The sequence below is a fragment of the Mus musculus genome, chromosome 3, assembly GCF_000001635.26.
Source record: "Mus musculus strain C57BL/6J chromosome 3, GRCm38.p6 C57BL/6J".
Lineage (NCBI taxonomy): Eukaryota > Metazoa > Chordata > Mammalia > Rodentia > Muridae > Mus > Mus musculus.
Genome location: NC_000069.6, coordinates 32,183,045 through 32,207,190, shown reverse-complemented (window position 1 = coordinate 32,207,190; position 24,146 = coordinate 32,183,045). Strand labels below are relative to the sequence as shown.

The 24,146-nt window shown below is 40.6% G+C and overlaps 1 protein-coding gene across 6 annotated transcripts in view; it reads right to left on the bottom strand.

The window, feature by feature from the left end:
* Positions 1-7,010: 7,010 nt before the first annotated feature.
* Kcnmb2 (potassium large conductance calcium-activated channel, subfamily M, beta member 2) overlaps positions 7,011-24,146 on the bottom strand; it is a 298,320-nt gene continuing 281,184 nt past the window's right edge. For 5 of the 6 annotated variants that reach the window (XM_006535550.2, XM_006535549.4, XM_006535548.4 and 2 more), the window contains exon 5: positions 7,424-9,116. In XM_006535550.2, the coding sequence (XP_006535613.1) occupies positions 8,832-9,116 (285 nt within the window). In that variant the 3' untranslated portion in view covers positions 7,424-8,831. Of the gene's footprint in view, positions 9,117-24,146 lie in introns of all 6 variants that reach the window. The other variant, NM_028231.2, reaches the window with a different exon arrangement.

Genomic DNA, 24,146 nt, shown 5'->3' with positions numbered 1-24,146 from the left:
TTATCTACTGAGCCAACTCTCTGGCCCTTAAAATGCTAATGTCACAAAAGACCTTGTGTCTGTCTGGTGGTCTAACACCTAAATTTATCACCAGGAGGACACCTGCCTTTCTTAGCCACCTCCTCACCATTTCCTGATCAACATCTTCCCATTTGTCTCTCTTTCTTTGGCATTTCTGTGAACCCTTCTAACTCCCAGAATTCCTCAGGGTTAACTTAAAAGAAGCTATGATAATGGCTCCTATAATGGAAAAACGACATGATGAGCCTTTTCTTTGCTTTCCACGATCACTATAATTTGGAGGGAAGTGATTTAACATCTGTAGGCTGAGGTAATGATGGTCCTCCAATTGAGATGTTATGAGTAGCAAATTAGTTAATGGGTGCAAGATATTTAACATGATAATAGTTTGGTATCTTCCCGGCCAGATCTGGGGCTCAAGTCCCTTCCGGCCCACTGCTGTACCATGGTCCTTGGCCCGGGGCGTCTGCGGACATCCGCAAGGTCACACACAGGATCCGCCACGGGATCCTAAGACTTCTGGTGAGTGGAACACAACTTCTGCCAGGAGGCAGGTTCAAACACCAGATATCTGGGCACCTTCCCTGCAAGAGGAGAGCTTGCCTGCAAAGAGTACTCTGACCACTGAAACTAAGGATAGAACTAGTCTCCCTGGTCTGCTGATAGAGGCTAACATAATCACCTGAGGAACAAGCTCTAACCAGAGACAACTATAACAACTAGCTCCAGAGAATACAAGATGGCGAAAGGCAAATGTAAGAATCCTACTAATGAAATCAAGACCGCTCACCATCGTCAGAATGCAGCACTCCCATGCCACCTAGTCCTGGGCACCCCAACACAACCGAAAAGCTAGACCCGGATTTAAAAGCATATCTCATGATGATGGTAGGGGACATCAAGAAGGACTTTAATAACTCACTTAAAGAAATACAGGAGAACACTGCTAAAGAGTTACAAGTCCTAAAAGAAAAACAGGAAAACACAACCAAACAGGTAGAAGTCCTTATAGAAAAACAGGAAAACACATCCAAACAGGTGATGGAAATGAACAAAACCATACTAGACCTAAAAATGGAAGTAGACACAATAAAGAAAACCCAAAGTAAGGCAATGCTGGAGATAGAAACCCTAGGAAAGAAATCTGGAACCATAGAGCATCAGCAACAGAATACAAGAGATGGAAGAGAGAATCTCAGGTGCAGAAGATTCCATAGAGAACATCAGCGCAACAATCAAAGATAATACAAAACACAAAAAAATCCTAACTCAAAACATCCAGGAAATCCAGGACACAATGAGAAGACCAAACCTACGGATAATAGGAGTTGATGAGAATGAAGATTTTCAACTTAAAGGGCCGGCAAATATCTTCAACAAAATTATAGAAGAAAACTTCCCAAACCTAATGAATGACATGCCCATAAACATACAAGAAGCCTACAGAACTCCAAATAGACTGGACCAGAAAAGAAATTGCTCCCGACACATAATAATCAGAACAACAAATGCACTAAATAAAGATAGAATATTAAAAGAAGTAAGGGAGAAAGGTCAAGTAAAATATAAAGGAAGGCCTATCAGAATTACACCAGACTTTTCACCAGAGACTATGAAAGCCAGAAGAGCCTGGACAGATGTTACACAGACACTAAGAGAACACAAATGCCAGCCCAGGCTACTATACCCAGCCAAACTCTCAATTACCATAGATGGAGAAACCAAAGTATTCCATGACAAAACCAAATTCAAATATTATCTTTCCACGAATCCAGCCCTTCAAAGGATAATAACAGAAAAAAACCAATACAAGGACGGAAATCACACCCTAGAAAAAGCAAAAAAGTAATCCCTCAACAAACCAAAAAGAAGACAGCCACAAGAACAGAATGCCAACACTAACAACAAAAATAAAAGGAAGCAACAATTACTTTTCCTTAATATCTCTTAATATCAATGGATTCAATTCCCCAATAAAAAGACATAGACTAACAGACTGGCTACACAAACAGGACCCAACATTCTGCTGCTTACAGGAAACCCATCTCAGGGAAAAAGACAGACACTACCTCAGAGTGAAAGGCTGGAAAACAATTTTCCAAGCAAATGGTCTGAGAAACAGGCTGGATTAGCCATTCTAATATCGGATAAAATCAACTTCCAACCCAAAGTTATCAAAAAAGACAAAGAGGGACACTTCATACTCATCAAAGGTAAAATCCTCCAAGAGGAACTCTCAATTCTGAATATCTATGCTCCAAATGCAAGAGCAGCCACATTCATTAAAGACACTTTAGTAAAGCTCAAAGCACACATTGCACCTCACACAATAATAGTGGGAGACTTCAACACACCACTTTCATCAATGGACAGATCGTGGAAACAGAAACTAAACAGGGACACAGTAAAACTAACAGAAGTTATGAAACAAATGGATCTGACAGATATCTACAGAACATTTTATCCTAAAACAAAAGGATATACCTTCTTCTCAGCACCTCATGGGACCTTCTCCAAAATTGACCATATAATTGGTCACAAAACAGGCCTCAAGAGATGCAAAAATATTGAAATTGTCCCATGCATCCTATCAGACCACCATGGCCTAAGGCTAATCTTCAATAACAACATAAATAATGGAAAGCCAACATTCACGTGGAAACTGAACAACACTCTTCTCAATGATACCTTGGTCAAGGAAGGAATAAAGAAAGAAATTAAAGACTTTTTAGAGTTTAATGAAAATGAAGCCACAACATACCCAAACCTATGGGACACAGTGAAAGCATTTCTAAGAGGGAAACTCATAGCTCTGAGCGCCTCCAAGAAGAAACTGGAGAGAGCACACACTAGCAGCTTGACAACACATCTAAAAGCTCTAGAAAAAAAGGAAGAAAATTCACCCAAGAGGAGTAGACGGCAGGCAATAGTCAAACTCAGGGATGAAATCAATCAAGTAGAAACAAGAACTATTCAAAGAATTAACCAAACGAGAAGTTGGTTCTTTGAGAAAATCAACAAGATAGATAAACCCTTAGCTAGACTCACTAGAGGGCACAGGGACAAAATCCTAATTAACAAAATCAGAAATGAAAAGGGAGACATAACAACAGATCCTGAAGAAATCCAAAACACCATCAGATCCTTCTACAAAAGGCTATACTCAACAAAACTGGAAAACCTGGATGAAATGGACAAATTTCTAGACAGATACCAGGTACCAAAGTTAAATCAGGATCAAGTTAATGATCTAAACAGTCCCATATCCCCTAAAGAAATAGAAGCAGTCATTAATAGTCTCCCAGCCAAAAAAAAGCCCAGGACCAGACGGGTTTTGTGCAGAGTTCTATCAGACCTTCAAAGAAGATCTAATTCCAGTTCTGCACAAACTATTTCACAAAATAGAAGTAGAAGGTACTCTACCCAACTCATTTTATGAAGCCACAATTACTCTGATACCTAAACCACAGAAAGATCCAACAAAGATAGAGAACTTCAGACCAATTTCTCTTATGAATATCGATGCAAAAACACTCAATAAAATTCTCGCTAACCGAATCCAAGAACACATTAAAGCAATCATCCATCCTGACCAAGTAGGTTTTATTCCAGGGATGCAGGGATGGTTTAATATACGAAAATCCATCAATGTAATCCATTATATAAACAAACTCAAAGACAAAAACCACATGATCATTTTGTTAGATGCAGAAAAAGCATTCGACAAGATCCAACACCCATTCATGATAAAAGTCTTGGAAAGATCAGGAATTCAAGGCCCATACCTAAACATGATAAAAGCACTCTACAGCAAACCAGTAGCCAACATCAAAGTAAATCGTGAGAAGCTGGAAGCAATCCCACTAAAATCAGGGACTAGACAAGGCTGCCCACTTTCTCCCTACCTCTTCAACATAGTACTTGAAGTATTAGCCAGAGCAATTCGACAACAAAAGGAGATCAAGGGGATACAAATTGAAAAAGAGGAAGTCAAAATATCACTTTTTGCAGATGATAAGATAGTATATATAAGTGACCCTAAAGATTCCACCAGAGAACTCCTAAACCTGATAAACAGCTTCGGTGAAGTAGCTGGATATAAAATTAACTCAAACAAGTCAATGGCCTTTCTCTACACAAAGGTTAAACAGGCTGAGAAAGAAATTAGGGAAACAACACCCTTATCAATAGTCACAAATAATATAAAATATCTTGGCGTGACTCTAACTAAGGAAGTGTATGATAAAAACTTCAAGTCTCTGAAGAAAGTAATTAAAGAAGATCTCAGAAGATGGAAAGATCTCCCATGCTCATGGATTGGCAGGATCAACATTGTAAAAATGGCTCTCTTGCCAAAAGCAATCTACAGATTCAATGCAATCCCCATCAAAATTCCAACTCAATTCTTCAATGAATTAGAAGGAGCAATCTGCAAATTCATCTGGAATAATAAAAACCCTAGGATAGCAAAAACTCTTCTCAAGTATAAAACAACCTCTGGTGGAATCACCATGCCTGATCTAAAGTTGTACTACAGAGCAATTGTGATAAAAACTGCATGGTACTGGTATAGATAGAGACAGACAAATAGACCAATGGAATAAGAACTGAAGACCCAGAAATGAACCCACACACCTATGGTCACTTGATCTTCGACAAGGGAGCTAGAACCATCCAGTGGATGAAAGACAGCATTTTCAACAAATGGTGCTGGCACAACTGGTTGTTATCATGTAGAAGAATGCGAATTGATTCATTCCTATCTCCTTGTACTAAGGTCAAATCTAAGTGGATCAAGGAACTCCACATAAAACCAGACACACTGAAACTTATAGAGGAGAAAGTGGGGAAAAGCCTCGAAGATATGGACACAGGGGAAAAATTCCTGAATAGAACAGCAATGGCTTGTGCTGTAAGATCGAGGATTGACAAATGGGACCTAATGAAACTGCAAAGCTTCTGCAAGGTAAAAGACACCGTCAATAAGACAAAAAGACCACCAACAGATTGGGAAAGGATCTTTACCTATCCTAAATCAGATAGTGGACTAATATCCAATATATATAAAGAACTCAAGAAGGTCGACTCCAGAAAATCAAATAGCCCCATTAAAAAATGGGGCTCAGAACTGAACAAAGAATTCTCACCTGAGGACTACCGAATGGCAGAGAAGCACCTGAAAAAATGTTCAACATCCTTAATCATCAGGGAAATGCAAATCAAAACAACCCTGAGATTCCACCTCACACCAGTCAGAATGGCTAAGATCAAATATTCAGGTGACAGCAGATGCTGGCGAGGATGTGGAGAAAGAGGAACACTCCTCCATTGTTGGTGGGATTGCAAGCTTGTACAACCATTCTGGAAATCAGTCTGGTGGTTCCTCAGAAAATTGGACATAGTAATACCGGAAGATTCCGCAATACCTCTCCTGGGCATATATCCAGAAGATGCCCCAATGGGTAGGAAGGACACATGCTCCACTATGTTCATAGCAGCCTTATTTGTAATAGCCAGAAGCTGGAAAGAACCCAGATGCCCCTCAACAGAGGAATGGATACAAAAAACGTGGTACATTTACACAATGGACCACTACTCAGCTATTAAAAAGAATGAATTTATGAAATTCCTAGGCAAATGGTTGGACCTGGTGGGCATCATCCTGAGTGAGGTAACACAATCACAAAAGAACTCACATGATATGTACTCACTGATAAGTGGATATTAGCCCAGAAACTTAATATAGTGAGATATAAGGTACAATTTACAAAACACATGATACTGAAGAAGAACAAAGACCAAAGTGTGGACACTTTGCCCCTTCTTAGAATTGGAAACAATCACCCATGGAAGGAGTTACAGAGACAAAGTTTGGAGCTGAGACAAAAGGATGGACCATCAAGAGACTGCCATATCCAGGGATCCATCCCATAATTAGCCTCCAAACGATGACACCATTGCATACACTAGCAAGCGTTTGGTGCAAGGACCGTGATATATCTGTCTCTTGTGAGACTAGGCCGGGTCCTAACAAACACAGAAGTGGATACTCACAGTTAACTATTGGATGGATCACAGGGCCCCCAATGGAGGAGCTAGAGAAAGTATCCAAGGAGCTAAAGAAATCTGCAACCCTGTAGGTGCAACATTATGAACTAACCAGTACCCCGGAGCTCTTGACTCTAGCTGCATATGTATCAAAAGATGGCCTAGTCAGCCATCACTGGAAAGAGAGGCCCATTGGACAGGCAAACTTTATATGTCCCAGTACAGGGGAATGCCATGGCCAAAAATGGGAATGGGTGGGTAGGGGAGTTGGGGGTGTGTGTGGGAGGCTTTTGGGATAGCATTGGAAATGCAATTGAGGAAAATACGTAATAAAAAAAGTAAGAAATAAAATGGAAAAGAAAAAAAAATAGTTTGGTATCTTTCTCACTGATGACAGACATTTGTGTTCACATCTAAGTTTGTCTAAAATTGTTGCTATTTTGACATGCAAGAAGGATCTAGTTAGGATGTTTTTTCTACATTCTTATATAATTTATCAGTTGGGATGTTGTGATGGTTTGTATATGCTTGGCCCAGGGAGTAGCAATATTTGGAGGTATGGACTTGTTGGAATAGGTGTGGCTTTGTTGGAGTAGGTGTGGCTTTTTTCAGTAGGTGTGGACATGGGCTTTAATACCCTCACCCTCGATGCCTGGAAGCTAGTCTTCCTCTGTTTGTATTCTGAACAAGTTATAGAACCCTCAGCTCCTCCTGCACCATGGCTGCCTGGATGTTGCCATGCTCCTACCTTGATGATAATGGACTCAACCGTTGAACCTGTAAGCCAGCCTCAATTAAATGTTGTTCTATAAAGTGTTGCCTTGGTCATGGTGTCTGCTCACAGCAGTAAAACCCAGACTAATACAGATGTTTTTTCTTTCTTCCATGGTTGAAAATTGAACCTAGGGCATCAGGAATTTAAAGCAAGTCCTCACATATAGTTGGCTCCAGGTCTTAGCTAGGAACTTTTAATGAAAAATCTTAAAGAAGTTAAAAATAAAGTATGTCATAATGTCATCATGTATGCTTCATCCTTGCATCAGTTGATGGGAATCCCAGGGAACATTTAAGATTGCAAATTTCAACCCTATAGTTCCAAAGGATTTTCTTCTATCTTGACAAATACATTTTAAAGATGGAATAAAAATAAATGATTTTCTGTGGTGTTTTCCAAATGTTTACAACATAACATGTATTGTTTAAGTGTCAGAAAAAGGGATTTTCTTTACAGTCTCTTAAAATACCTTTGAATACAAATTAGAATTGTTTGGATAGTCATGGGTTTATCTGAATGCAAGAAGTATTAAAATCTTGCCATCAAATGGGTTTAAAAAATTTAATTACACATTTGAAGTCCTGATTACACCCTAGGGATTTATTTGCTTATGAAAAGTCACACTATGAATTACAATATTCTGCTTCCTCAGATAAGTTTCACCGTTCATTCCACAAATGATTTGTAAAATTTTGCAATTACCTAAAAAACATCGATACTATGTTACAAAAGGGTACTTAAATATAGATGAGAAAGATAGATGTTTGTCTTCTCCCTTAGATATCAATATTAAATAAAAGACAGAATGTCTTTATTTAAAACCAACCCCCTTTCCCCTCCCCCCACCAAATAGAATGAGTAAACATCAATGTGAAGAAAGGCTTCCCTCAAACCTGTTATTCATTTCAAACATGTGTTAGGAAAAAGGTCTATTCTGCATATAAAATATAACAACCAAAAGGGAACAGTGAGTAGAAAAATAAAATATGTAGAGGAGACAAAGATTCTGCACACATAGATTTAAAACCCCAACAGGCAACAGTTTTTTTTTTTTTTCAGAAAGAGAGACCCTACATACATTCGTTTACTGAAACATAAATTCTCAAAGAGTAATATTCTGACATGATAGCTGGCCCTGACAGACTCACCCACTGCAACCAATTCACCAGTCCTTAGTATATTAATATTTGATTCTAATAGTCCAGTGGAAATGGAATTAAGATTTCCCATAAATATCTTTGTAACATAGACTTTCCAAAATTGCAATGGCATGCCTACCAACACCCAGTCAGTTTACTGGGAGTGATCTCACCAGCTTTGTCTCCCACACAGTAGCAGGGTCATAGATGGAAAAGGGACTCTGATCGGAAGACATTAGAGAGTTGATAATTATTTTCAAAAATCTGAAGTTGTGAATGAAAAGTGATGAAAGAAAAGTTGCTGGCTAGGTTTCCCCCCCTTCCTTACAGTGCTGTGGTAAAAATAATAATAATAATAATAATAAGTTTAATACCCTTTAGTCAGGAAACAACTCCTTCACTTGCTACAGGGCTCAATATAGGATAAGAAAAAAAATGTGTTTTTGGCTGTAGCTTCAGTAAACAACAAATGAAGAAAAATCTTGTCTTCAGGAAGTCTGGAAACTCAGAACAGAGACCTGGTCTTGGGGATAGTGCCTCCATGCCCCTATGCCCCACAACACTTAGCAATGAGTAGCTGAGCCCTATTCTGGTGGAAAGACGACAGACTAGTTCCAGCATCAAAACAATATAATGAAACAACCAACCAATGAGGAACAGTTAATTCTCCTGAATAATAAGGACATCATGTTTGCATATAGGACAGCGTTTGCATTATTGCTCTACATAGAATAATTAAGGAACCCATAACAGACTGCACATTACAAACTTAAGGTTCTTTGGTGAAGAACGAAATAAAACAGTATTTGAGCTTTAAAGAAAAATATCTTATCCATGATTTTTTTCTTTTATCTGTTGATCCGTTGGATCCTCTCACAAAGCAGGGAGAGGTACTGAGTTAGTTTCACCATAGCAACGATTGCCACACCCCCAGCCATCATACAAGTTGGCCAGAAGAGAGAATGGAACAGCACATTGGAGCTGTAGAGTTTGGTCAGGATGACACTCTTCTGGTTTCCTTCTGGGTCAGAATAGCAGGGGAAGTGTTGGTGTCTCCTGAAGTTTTCCATGACGACACTCACGAGAGACATGGACTCCTCAAAGTTGTTTCCACACTTAGGAATATAGGAGCACTGTGAAGAGCAAGACAAACTATCATTAGGAGGAGTCAACCTAAGTTTATGTGTGAGACAAACATGAAGGTCAACTTTTATAGATTCAAACCAATGGGCCCCCAAACCAGAGAGATCACACATTGATTAAAGTAATGTTTTAGGGTTATTAGTGTTTCTTGGTAACTCACTTATAAATGATTTCGCTGTTGACTAAAATCTTATTATGAATGTGTTAGTTTGGTATAACAATCTCACATCACATACATAGAAAAAGTAATACATTTTGCTATAGTTAAGGATGATGCGTCTTAATTATTTCCCATCAGACACACTTGTCCAGGAGCCCAGAGTGCAAACCTTTCTAAGTTTGGTCTGCCCATGTAACATAAAATATTATCATAACATATAGTGATGATTAATCTTAATTGTCAACCTGACTGGATTTAAAATCACCATGGAAATACATCTTTGTATGTGTCTATGTTAGAGTTCCCAGAAAAGAAATGCAGGAGGTGACCAACCACAGGGGATGTAGGTAGCAGCTGGACCTTGACTGGAGACTGAAGAAAAAGAGAATTTGAGCTGATTGCCACTATTCAACTCTCTGCCACCTGACAACAAGGTTACTCCTTTCTGTCCACAATGAAAGGGATCCCCTCAAACTGTGAGCCAGAATAACTCTGTCCTTCCTTAAGTGACTTCTGTCACAACAATAGAGAAAGCAGTTCATACACACATCAGTATGAAAAGTAACTCATAAATGTATAATTGTTTTGAATTCATGTTACTCAACCAATCTTGCTGAATCTTGGGCATCTTGTTCCTGTCATCAAGAGAACATCTGCAGCTTTGGCAGATCTTAGTAAATTGGGAAAGGCTGAACAGAGGCCTATGAGGAAATGGAGAGTCCCATTCAGCATGTCCAAGTGCCCTTTGCTGTCAGCCAAGGGGACATAAACCAGGATCACAGCAGAGGACACTGTTTGATCCAAGGACCAGCTGCTGTTTTGATCCGCCTGTCTCACCTCCATTTCCTGTCCCCTCTACCTCTTTCCCTCTTCTTTCTTTCCACACATTCATAAGAAGTGGCCTGCGGTATTCTGAGTGCATCAGTATGAGATCCTAGAATCTGGGAGAAATTTATACCTGAAAAATCTCACAGGAAGAAAATATAAAATAAACGAATTAAGTTTCAGCTAGTGGAGTCTTTCTGGACTAATTTCCCTCTGACTTAGCAGCACCAGGAACTTTGTGGCTTTGGAACCCTGGGGTTATTTGACTCTGAATAGCAGACATTTCTCTGCTTAGTTAAGAATGAATAATGAGCATGTGGCAATGATTGGCATGGGGGCTAAGGATAGCTACGAATGAAACCCAATACAACATTATAAACTGACTCAAAACGCTGTGTGTGGGCACACAAGTGCACATGAAATACACACCCATCCACCCACTCATCCACATACATATATGTACATATATGTTAACTTAATTGCCGGGTTCTCAAGCATGAACTTTGTAGACGACAAATGTTTCCTGAAGCAAGCAGCAAAACAAGACAAGCACAGATAAGCCATCTATAGCTGAACTCAGGCTGAGCCACTCTGGATTATAAAGACATCGGGTCTTGGTATATTTTTTTGCTTACCTTATGGTAGCACTTTCATGTCTCCCAGAGCTAAGTTACTGAAATGATCCCAATAAAAATGGCATTTCATTAAAAATGGAGTTTTTCTTTATTTTCTTCTGCTGTGGTGAATCAATTCAACTTACTTTTTTTTTTTTTTTTGTAAAGAAACATCTGCCAGCCAAATAGCAATAATTCTGTCACTAGGTAAGATCCTTCCAAATAAAACATGATATAAAGCACCTCTGAGGGCATCTGGAAGGTTGTAATATAGGAGCACCTTATGAAAAGTTAAAGTTTATGGGGTCTGAGAGGTGTGTCTGTGTGCTGGCTGCACTCCATACATGTCCACATTTAGTTACTCTGTGCCAGGGGTACACACTGGGCACACATGCTATGGTGAGCTCTCCTGACCTGGTTATCTTCCACTTTCTGTTTCTACCTGTGAAAACTCTGCCATATATCAGTTGTTCATTTCTTTTTATCACTGACAGATCCTTTGTGACGATGAACATATGAGGTCATAGAACAAGTTCCTGACTTGTATTCATGTGATGTGATTGCTATAACATGTGGCCCTCAAAACCAATTTCATCTCTGTAATGAGACTCATAGAGACTTCCCAGCAGCCATCTTTCAGAATGAGATGCGGAATATGCATAAGGCCTCCATACATTTTTTATTAGCACATTTTCCTACTGGAATACCACATTTTCTTACATGCTCTTCTAAAGTCTTGAGTCAAGTGCCACATACAGATTTGCAAAAGCTCCGTAGAGGGCAGAATAACCAGATATGGAGTTCTCACAGGGTCAGCTTGCCTTATTGCCCTACTGTTCTTTGGAGGCTTGCATTGTACCTAAGTCTACTTTAGGATCTGGGCATTTGCTTCTGTTGCTCCAGCTTTAGTCACGTGTACTCTTGGGAAGTGAGATTTAGGTATTATGGTATAAGCAGTGTATGCTACAGAAGTGGGCATAACATGGAGTGATGATCTAATATCACATGACTTCATCATATGTTTGGGGGATAATTTTATGTGAGTGGTTGATATTATAAAAAGTTGATATTGTATGTTGTTCTAAATAATTTTCCTCTTTTTTTTTTGAGACGAGGTCTCTCATTGAACCTGGAACTCACCAATTGGCTAGACTGGCTGGCTAGTGAGTTTCCAAGATTCTCCCGTCCCAACCTCCCCAGCACTGGGAATATAGATGCACTACTTTTACATTGGTCCTGGGGAATCTGAATTCTAGGCCTCTTGCTTGCATGGTCCACTTTCCTGACTGAGCTGTCTCCCTGCCTTGATAGTCTTCTTATTATCCACTATTAATATTTTTATTAAGTTTTTGAGATGTTTATGCATTATATTTTTATCACAGTTACTTCCATCCCCCAACTCCTCTAAGATCTTCCCCCTTTCCATACCCATCCAACTCTGAGTCTACATCTTTTTAATTACTTCTTTTACTTTTGAGATTATAATGTAACTACAGTACCACCAACCCAATTTGTTCCACAAAACCTCCCCATATAATCCTCTTTACTTTCTTCCAAGTTTAAGGTCTTTTTGTCCATTGATCATTGTTACACGCATATATGTATATGCATGCATCATCCTACATCCAACAATCTCAGTCTGTGTCATGTTAATTGTATGTGTTTTCAGGGCTGACCATTTGGTATCAGATAAGTGGTTGGTGTGCTTTTACCTGGGGAATACTACTCCTTCTGCTCTCAGCCTACCTTCATTTGCCTGTTGTTCTCTGTGTAAGGTTGAGGCCCCGTGGCCGTTCCCGAGCTACATCAGCACATTTATTGTTGTTCCTCATCAGCTCATCTTTGGAAGTTGTGTTGGTGAGACTTTACAGGTGTAGTTCCTGACATTCCTGGACTATGCAACCTCACAGCAAACTCCCTGATCCTCTGACTCTCACAATCTTTCTGCTCCCCCTTCTCAAGTGTTCCCTGAGTCTTACGTACAGGAATTGTTTTGTAGATGTATTTGTTGGGACTGGGATCCACAACTCTGCATTTTGATTTGGCTGTGTTTTTCTGTAATGGTCTCTGTTGCAGAAGGAAGTTTCCATGATGAGGGGCGAGGACTACACTCATCTGTGGATTCAAGGACACATATGTAGAATGTCGTTATGGGTTATGCTGGTTTAGTAGAATGGTAATTATAGGGTCTCCAGTACCCATGACGTCACCAGCCCTGGGATAATTGGCTAGGTTCCCAGTGCCTGGAATGGTTCCCTTCCATTTATAGAACCTTTGGTAACCACCAAGGTATGCATGGAACCACCGCACTTTTAGGGTGACATGACATGCTGGTTGTCACGTCCATTGTTGTGGTTCATAGCCTCATTGTTATATGTAAGATGGTTGATTTATTCTCTCCTTTGGAAGCTTACATGATGCTTTCTGTACCTTGAAAGCTAATCCTCATGGAAGTAGCTTTCAGGTGAGTTCCAGCTCAGGGGGCCTCTACATCAGAGAGTCCCCTTAGTCCAACTAGTGCTGGCTATAAACCCTTGGAAGGTCAATCTGCTAGATCCACACCCTTAAAGAAAACTAACTCTCCCTTTCTTGGCAGCTATCAATAACAATAGTTCTTCATCAGAGAATAGGGACTTTGTGGCCACCTCCTGCCTCTATACTGAGATTTTTTGTCTGGTTTGAGTTTGAGCAGGTCTTATGCATGTTGTCACAGCCACTGTTAATTCACATGGGCAAATGTCCAGTGGTGTACACTGAACAATTTCCATGTTGTCATCTCCCAACTCTGGCTTTTATAATCATTTCACTCCCTCTTCTGCACCAATGATTCCTGATCCTTGACAGATTGGGGTGATACACACACACATATATATATATATAATTTAGGGGTGAACACTGATGATGATGTGCTGATCTGTGTGTATGATGGTAAATTAAGAGTTGTTTTAACAGTCTCTTCTTAACCCAGGCTTTGTTAATAGACCTGACCTCTTTCTCTAGCCCCTGTGATCCACGCCATGACCCTTCCTCTTCTAGCTATGAAAACTTGGTTTTCAGCATCTCCTGGTCGCTTCTTTGCTTAGGTGGCCAATTAAGACTCAGCAACTGCACTTCTTTCCAGTTCTTTTCATCACAGCTGAATTGACCTTCCCTACCTCATCTTACTTCCAGAATCTTCTATGTCAACTGAGCTATTTTTATTCTCATGATAGACAGGAAGTTTTTTTTCTTAAACTACCTGTTGGGTTTTTTAGACATGCCTCACTAGGCACATGTGAAGTAGAGTGACGGGCCGTCATCCCAGAGATGAAAGATGGGCCCAGCAGCAGGGCAGGATCTGGCTGAGTAACCTCACTGTCAGCCTCTGTTTTCTTCCAATGATGGGGAGGGCACCATCAGTTCTTTGGGACTTCTTCAAGGAAGAGTCTTATGCTTTATTTGCTCTTTTATAAGAAAGGAACTACCTTATTTCAAGAAGAGGTTAGATGTTCAATGAAATCCAAATAGTTATTGGATCTAATAAATATGGTGCTAATATGCCAACTAGCAATACACAGGTGTCAAAAATAAAAACAATGTAGGATAGACGTCAGAAAGAGAATACAACAGGATGTGCTGGTAAGCCTGGAGAGGAGTGTGCCTAAGAGCTTTCCTGAAAAGATAATACATCACAGAGGCACATCCGATTTGTCCTAAAAGCTCGTCAGCCACCAGGGCACCTTATTTCATCTGTCTTGAGTTAAATAAACAAAGTCACTCAGGTGAAACATGAACAAGCTTGGTTTTGAAGTAAGGAAACCTTGTGCTATTCTGAACCTTTGAGTTCCACACATTTGTGAGGGACACAGGTCAAGTTGAGGGCATAAACTTAGACCTCCTTTTCTTTTCTCTTTTGAGAACTCCCTTCATGACCAGCTTTAAAGTAGAAGGTCCTTCAACACATAGTTCAGATGTGTTTGGTCTGTGCTTTTCGCATCCTTTGAATGTGGGAAGCAGGATTATTTGAAGTGTTCGGAAGAAAAAAGCAAGAACAATCCAGGCTTTGCTGCGTATAACCATATCCTCCATTTTGGCATAAGGTTATTTCCAGAGGAGTACAATTTTGTGCTTCTTGCCTCGAGCATACATATTTAACCACTATTGCTCAGCGTGGAGTAGCATATTCATTACTGTTCCTGTTGCTGTGATAAAGCACCCAACAAGAACATCCCGAGGAAGGAAGGCTTTATTGTGGCTCATTGTCTGAGGGCATGGTCTGTCATGGCAGGAAAAATGGCAGCAGGGGCTTGAGGCAGCTCATCACATCGCACTGGCAACCATGAAGCAGAGAGTAATGAATGCTTGTGTTCACCTGGTTTTATTTTCTTATTATTTATTCTAAGACTTTAGCCCATGGGATGGTGCTGCCCACAATAGGCAGGTCTTCTCATTTCAGTGTACTTTATTTTTGAAACTTCCTTCCATACGTGCCCAGAGTCTAACTTAATCTAGATAACCCCTCATAGCCAGGTTTAGAGGCTTTACTCCAGGGTGATCCTTGATCCTGCTGGAAATCTGCATCAACCATCACAAATTGAAAAGAAAGTTTAAAGACACTAGAGATGGACTGAGACAGAAGGGCTCTAGAGCATTGAATTGGTCAGTCCCCACAGCAGCCATACCATGGAGCCCCACAGTGTGCCTGAGAGTGAGCCAGATAATCTGACCTTGATCCTAGTCACGGTCCTGTTTCTTGGGAAGGAAGAGTTTCCTTGTCCCCTTTCTCCTTCTTGCCACTCAGAGGCATCAGGGTTTGCAGTCTTCTTGTAGGCAACTCTTTCTTTGATTCCTACACAGAGATGTACTCAGATATTCCAGAATTCAGGTTTGGTATGAATTGACTAAACTTTGTCAATGTACAGCTCTGTGCAAATGTGTGTGTGGAGACCAGACAATCCAAGATGTCATTCCTTGGATGCCATCTACCTTATTTTTGACACCCTGACTCTCACTGACCTAGAATTTACAAAACAAGATGGCTGGCCAGTGAACTCCACCTGTCTCCCCACTGCTGGGATTACATATGTATGATACCATGTCCCACTTTGGACATGGGTTCTGCCTATCAATGTCAGGTCCCCATACTTGTGCATGGGGTACTTGAGCAACTGAACCACAAGTCTTCTGAACTCTCTGGCTGTACTTTCTCAGGGGTATATGTTGAGGGCTTTCTCTTCAGGAGAGAGCAAGACAAGAGTCTTAGATTTCATTTCAGACCTAGTTAGTTGTTGAATGCATGGCGTGGGGGAAATTCATTTTCTAAACCTGCTTCATTGTTATAAAGTAAGAATGGTGTTGGTATGCCACATAGGGATTGCTGTTGCAGCTAAATGAGCCAGTATATGTAAAACATTAGTACTGTACGATACCTGGCACATTGTGAGCTCCTGATAAAATTTGTCTATTATTATTTTATGAGCAGGAGTAAGCAAGGTAATTTTTTTATTAGATATTTTCTTCATTACAATAGCGGGCATGCTCTACACAGTGAGAACTTAGTTAACACTATTTTCCATTCAGTGCCTTGGCTCTATTTTCTGTTTTCTGTGACCTCCCAGTGCTGTGCTGAACACATCATAAGGACCTTACAGCATGCAAATGTGAAGCCAAAGGAAGCAAGAGCAGCCACCTTGCCACTAACTGCAAACATCTCACGAATGGATTGGGGAGGGTGTTGGTCACACGGTCGAAAGAGGCTGAGGACACTATTAAACATCTGGCAGTAGAGGGCAGGTCTCTGTATTGATCAGAGTCAAAAGTACCCATGTAAAAAAAAAAAAGTACCCATGTAAAAAAAAGCACTGGTCTAGATGTGTTAGTCTCTGAAATTAGGAGAACATAATCCTTTGAATGGTGTCAGAATAAGGAACAATGCTGAATTTGCAGTGGTGAATAATTGGTAGTTTGTGGAATGGCCCATTTGAAGCAACCATCTTTTCTGTGATGATTACGTATAAATATCATACATATGCTATCCCAGCATGCATCAAAATGGATATAGTCTTTTATTTCATTCCAAATGTTATCTTAAATTCACCTTTAAATGAGTATGTGTTGAGAATCACTGGTGTTTGGCGAGAAGTTTAACTCCCGAAGGAGTTCAGAACTCAGATGTGAAGCAGCAGCCACGGTGAATTAATATTCAGCTGCTGTTTATGTTTATAGTGACAGTCTGGTGGCTGAGGGAATCAGAGATCCCAAAGCATGGTGAATTAATGCTCAGCCGCTGTTTGTCATTCCAGTGACAACCTACTGGCCAGGGGCTGAGGGATGCACAGTCCCCTAAGCCACTTACAGCTCCTAGAGGCCATCAATCAACTAAGGGCTCCACGAGAGCCTGCCAGCTTATCCACTTTAGCAGCTTGAGCTTGGATACTGTCAAGAGGCTGGGCACTGAGTTTAAAGATTAAAGAAAAAAAAGAGAGAGACACTGAAAATTTAAAATCAAATATTTTGAATGTTTTTCCACAGAGATGCAGACAGCTCAGTTGGTCCTTCTTGGCTTCTGTTGTCTGCATTCTAACACCCTCGATAGTAGCTAGAATCTCAGCAGTAGTAGCTAGAATCTCAGCAGAAGCATGTCTATTTCTTGGCAATGTGGATGTCTGTTATTCTTGTGAGCTTGTGGGAAGTAACAGGATGGGGAGGCTGACAATGAGGGTACTTTTCCTTTTTCCTTTCCTGGGAGTATCCTGAATACTCCTCACGCTGAACAGAGATGGTCAGGTAGTATTCTAAGGCAGAGATGGTCATTTTCTCAGAATCTGTATTTCTGATTAAAAACAGAGGCTGCCTGTACAGAGGATAAAGAGCTGGGCTGGGGAAGTCCATCTTAGTGCTCAGTGCTCTGTCCTGTGACTATCTGCTAACTGTGGCAGGGGACTGAGAGCCTCAGGCTTGTGTGGTATTTTTGAGAACCCTGAAACAGTGTGGCTGGGGCTCTGGACAGAGGCTTCTGGGAGCAATGCTCGGATGCAGGTCAAGGTTTGACTGCCTCAATTTATGCAATTACAAGGTAGTAAGTAGTTTTAAAGGGCTGGTGTCCATAAGTACCTGGCAGAAGCAAATGGAAACACTGGAGAGAATGTCACCAATCCAGGCTGAAAGCGACTTTTATAAATAACTTTAAGAGATTAGGGAGATGTTTCAGCGGTCAAGTGCATGCATTCCCTTTGCAGAAGACCTGAGTTGGTTCCCAACCCCCAAGAAAGATGGCTCACCACATCCTGTAACTCAAGCTACAAGGGATCCAGCACCCTCTTCTGGCTTCTCTTGACATTACATACCTGTGCACATACTGTATCCTTCCCTCACATATATACATATACATATACATATACATATACATATACATATACATATAGATACACATACACATACATATACTGAAATCATGTTTTCTGGAAGGTATAAACTGTTCAGGTAAGGTTAGACAACATGATCACCAGAAGTAGAACAAGAACATGGGATTCAGATGTTAAAGTAACCGAAACAGGCTTTTCAAACAACCACATTACCTTCCGCTTAAGCTTTCCAAGGACAAGAATTAGAATATTATCAGAAATGAGAAATTATCAAAGAAATATTCTAGATGGGTATTCTCAATGAGTATTCTATAATTGAAAATACATTAAGAGGACCATAAAGGCCATCTCCTTTGTGGTGTGGTTTGGTCACTTGCATACCATGACGCTAGGGGGCGCATTGAAGCTGTGGCTGTGTGGACTGTGGCTTCTGACGGGCTCTGGTTTGAATGCCAACTTTTTGCCAAACAAAGGGGAGTAGGCTATTTCAATGAACTTGGGATGTAGCTTTTTCAGGAACCACTAGAGAGTAAGGGAAAATGTGTGTATTGGCATAATGCTCATTTAGATAGAGTACATGCATCCCGTCCTTTCTATAATGCTTTTGGCAAAGGCATGTGGGTAGGTCCTGGATATGAACTGACTGCAAGTATTGCTATCAGAAGTTGGTATGAATAAAGGAAAAATTATGATTTTCAAAATGACGCTTACACTGACAACCATTCTCAGCGTGATGGGACAATTCCTACAAAGTTGGTTACACTGTTACTCCATGTTCAAGAATTGAAAATATTAGACACACAGCACTTTTCCTGTGCAATTATGCTCCAGGGGCCAAAGCAACAAGCAAACAGATATGCCAAAGAGGAAAGCAAAGGAGTTTGGCCTGAACTTTTGAAGTCACAGACCAAACAAATGGTGAAGTCAGTCTGGTACTGGAGGCTATCCATTGAGACACTGCACTGGCTGCGCTGAACTGAGCTGAGGGGGTGAGGAGAGGGGCTGGTTAGAGCAGAGTGCAGGGGAAACTTCTGGTGGTGAAATCTTTGAGAGAGCATTCTCTTTCTAGGCGTGTTACAGCTCTTGTGATAGATGCTCTCAGATGATGGGGTGATTCTCATATACTTTCCTTCTGGATTTTATATATAGTTTTGGGGTGGGTTGGAGCTGATAATAGGGTGCTTCCTATTGGCTTGGCCTGAGATGCCTCATCTACATGAGGAGGGACTTGTGGGTGTGGGCCCCTATGTGACTGATGGCTACAGTTCCTTCTGGGGGTGGGGGGGCATGGCTACATGACAGAGCCTGGAGAAGTTCCTACTGTCCCTTCTGTCTCTCAAGGGCTTCAAGCCCTAGATTGACCTTACCAGGCTTCCTCTCATGATCCCCTGCCTCACAGTGAAGAAGCGTCTCCTCAGAGTATTGGCTTGGGTTTCTTCTTGCTTGCCATTTCCATGGCTTCTACCACCACTAGCAGAATGGGATCTGGGTGTAACAAAGACCATGACCCAGCCCTGAAATTCACGTTGGGAAGTGCTTTGCCTACCTGTGTATCTTCATAGTTTTGGAAGGATATTCTCAATTTCCAAATATCTTTTGAAAAAAAACAGATGGCTTTTGACAGTAAAAGTTTTTCAAATGTAAATGAAGGAAATATCTAATAAAAATGTCTTAAAAGAGATTTTCAACAGAGGAGGAAACGAAGGCTGAGGATGAGAAATGGAGAGAATGGAGAGAAAAAGAAAGAAGAGATACAGGAGAAGAGGAGGAAAACCAAGACTAGGGAAAAGATGGCCTGATAAGAGCCAAAAGCCCAACACAGAAAAAGAGAACAAACAGAAACCCAAACATTGAAAAATAGAACACTGAACTGCAAGAAGGAAGTATACAGGCCTCAACTCTAATATTTTCATTCCTCTTCTACACTTATTTGTCAAATTTAATTTGGAAAACGAAGCTAGTATGAATATGAAATTTGCATTTTACAGAAAATAGTCAACTCTCAGTGAAAATAGAACCAACAATAACAACAAAAGTTGTCGTAGGATTTTATTATGGTATCTGATAATGGAGGCAATGTTTACATTTCCACCTCTATGTGTGGACATTTTTTATATATGTTAATAGCATCAGGAGTATTAAGTTCTGTGACATTGTCCTTGTATAACGCTTAGGACTACTCCAGATGTAGGATAGCTATCTGTTTAATAGTGACTTGTTTTATTATTATTACCATAGTTATTGCTAATAGTTGTATTTTCCATGTGTTATCAAAATATTAAATGTTGTTTATATTTTCTGTATATTTTTGGAATAATTTATTCAATACTTGTTTCTTCTGTTAAAAGATATATGTATAATTTTTACTTAATGGTCAGTAATTCATCAAAGGCTTTCTCTAATTTTTGTCACATAGATCCAATAAATACAAACATAATTCTTTGCAAATGGGGAAAGTAGCACTTCTGAATTTATATGATAAAACACATTTCAAGTTACTACTTACAGTTGCTCATCATGTTTTGTAGAATTTCACACATTTATGGGAAAATGAGTTTATGCGAGAATGGTAAAATTAAAAAATGAAAATACAGTAAGAAAACTTCAGTATTAGTGGACTAGACAGACAGTAAGCTTTTCAGAGTTGAGGATAGATGTGCTGAGGGGGTAAATCCTGAATGAAGCGAGGTGAGAGAAAATGAGAGAAATGAAAAACAGGGAGAACAGATCAGATGTGGTGAGAGAGTGTACCCTCCCACCTACAGAGTCCCAGGAGGGGAAGGAGCAGAGAAGGAGACAAAACACACTGTGTAATGAGAGAGCCTGTGAACTTTCTAACATTAGAAACAGATTTTTAACATAAAACAGAAGTTTTATAGGGAGGGGAAGTACTCTGTGAATGCTTAGAAGTCTGAATAAGGAAAACTTCACATCTGGGCTTGAGATAAACCATAGAAAATCAAAGGAAACTATCTTTAAACAGGCTGGATTGCCCTTTAGATGCAGCAGTAAAACTGAGGGCTGGGTGCCAGACAGTATCACTGCTCATGGAGAGATGAGGGGCAGAGGAAAGGTTAACCTAGAGCTGTGTGCTTAGTGGTTGCTTCCTTCAGGAATCAAAGCTAGATAGGAATGCCTTCAGGAAAACACAGATGGAGGAAACTTCCCATGTCAGCCACTGCTCTGGCATCATCGCTAATGAAAGGCTGTTTTTCAGACTGTGGGAAAAATGGCTGCAGATGGAAGAGCAGAATCAAAGACTGAGCACAATGAACATGCAGAGTTGTGGGCCTGTAGAAGTTGATGCTTACTGCACACATCAACGGCAGTCTGTGCCGACGTCTCCATAGAATGGTGATCATAACATGCAAATGGGCTCAAAACTGTAATCTTTGGGTTAGACATTAACATTGTAGGAACACGTGAGTTTCTAGGAGCAGAAAGTGGGTCCTGCAAGTGACCTGCTGGACAAGGGCAGACTTTCACAAAGTAGGCGGAGCCAGTTGCTGTTGTTAGTCAAACACACACACTTAAAACCAAGCCAATCCAAAAAACAAAAATAAAGAGACCCACTAACTTGACCCCTACATAAAGGTCAATTTCAGGAAGGGTGGTTGTGTATGGGGAAGAGAAAACAGGAACGCATAGGAACATGACTTTGAGGCCTTCATAGCTACGTTACAAACTTAATAAACAGAATAACAAAAGCATTAAACGAAAAGGAAAGAAAGTGACAGTGCCTTGTCACAGTAAAACTGGAACTGTCTTCTGTATGAAGATATTCAAGGAAGGAGGGAAAAGGCACGGGCATATAACTTTTGTTGTTTGGGTCTTACTGTCACTATGTTGCCCAGGCTGGTCTTAAACTGGGTTCAAATGATCCTTTCCCCTCAGTTTTTGGAGTAGCTGAGATTATAGGCACTTGAGACCTTGTTTACATATTTAAATTGTTTACATATTTAAATAAACCCTGCAAGGGAGTGAAAAATAAACAAGCCACAGAGAGGAGTGAGGGACCAAAGAGAAGAGGATATTCAATGACAGGTACTTGAGAAGCTATCAAAACCAGGAGATGTTACACATCAGCTGTAAATCACCATGAGCATTTGGAACACTAAGATCCTCCCGACAGGGCTGTGGGAGCCTTCTTGATACAGGCACAGTGGAGAAGAAGCCTTGCTATCGTTCATTAAGCTCTAAGATATACGTGTGTTATGCTATGACCCAGATAGTTGACCTTCAGGTGTCTACCTGACAGAAGTGTGTAGGCTTGTGGCTTGAACACTGAGAGTTATATATAAGAGCATCTATGGCAGAGCTGTTTATGATAGCCCCCAAGCTCTAGAAAACTCAACATCTATCAGGAGTAGAGTGAAGACCTAGGCTGACATTCCACATGCAATGAGATGGAAAAGAATGAACTGCACCCCAATGGAACACCAACTGCTGTGTTCTGTGAAGGAAGCCAGACACACACCAAAACATTCTGTGTGATTCTGTATGTATGTATGTACAGGGGCTTACCATGAAGCAAAGCAAAAGTGTTTACTAGTATGTGTTAAACACAGCAGTGATAAAAACCACAAAGGAAAATCCAAGGCAGTTGCCACAATAGCTAGTGTGGTGATTATCCAGGCACCAGCAGAGCCTGAGGATTTTGGGAGGGGTGGGATGGGTGTTTGCCCGGACGAGAAAAGGAAAGTGTTATTCTGTTACTTTTTGGTGGATAATAGGGAGTGCTTGCTAATAAATACTTGATCTATATCTTTACATTGCACACATTTCTGCAAGGGGTCATGACTTGCACTTAGAAACAAGGTAATGGGCCAAAGAAACCTGACCACACTGAGTGCTGACAAGAACCTGATCCTAAATATGTTCCTGGGATTTATCATAGGAACTGCAGTCCCTGTTTGTCACCTAAATAACGCCAGTGCCAAAGCCATACGATGTCAAAATGAGGAAGGGGAAAGAGTTCTTCCTGTCTGATTCCCCTTCAACTTTTGTGGCTCTCCAGTTCTTGGAGATCTGAAGAGTTTTATAGGGTTCCACCAGTACAAGTCAGCTTTGATTTAGGATTGTGACTTATGGGGAGATCTTGGAAAACAGACAGCTGAGAAGGGGCTAAGCTTTATAAATTTGCGGAGCTGGGTCAGGACTGCTCTTGTTTCTGCCTAGTACAAATGAAAGAACATCAGAAGCAACATTGTCAAGTAACATTCTTTGAAATATGCACTCAGGAGAGTCCTCAGAGATATTTTCAAGAATTCGTTCCAGTTGCTATGGCCAAAATGCAAGATGGGTTTTCTTCGTTTGTGGCAACACTCTTGGCTGCTCGTGTGCTAGCGCTGAATCTCCAGGCTTCTGCAACCCTGGATGACTATAAACTGTCATTGACGGGATGACCATTGTGATGAGAAATTTTACAAGAAAGATTAGAGTTCATTAGGCTCTCTTTCTGGAAATAAGCACCAATGTGCTATTGGAGGCTGGAGTCAGCTTGCCTTGGCTTGTTCAAGAATATTCTGGACATCTAAGCTGCTACAATAAAACTCAAAACCCAATACACATGTATCTTGAAATTGATAATGGCAGATTGGTTCAATTAAAACACAATTGGTCATCACACTCCTTCATAGACTTTGTGAATGCCTGGTATCTTAGCTAGGGTTCGTTCTTCCTGCTGTGATGAAACACTATGACCAAAAGCAATTTAGGGAGGAAAGGTTTATTTCACTTACTCATCCACATTGTAGTCTATCATTGAAGGAAGTTAGGACAAGAACTCAAACAGGGCAGGATCCTGGAGGCTGTAGCTGATGCAGAGGCCATGGAAGAGTGCTGCTTACTGGCTTGCTCAGCCTGATTTCTTACAGAACCCAGAACCACCACCCCAGGGGTGGAACCACACATGATGGGCCCTACAGGCTTGCTGGCAGCCTGATCTTATGAAGGAATTTTCTTGATTGAGGCTCCCCCCTCTCAGATAACATTAGCTTGTATCAAGTTGCTGTAAACCAGCCAGCACATCTGGCACTTGCTTAGTAGTTCAGGTATGCCTCAAACTTGTGGCAATCT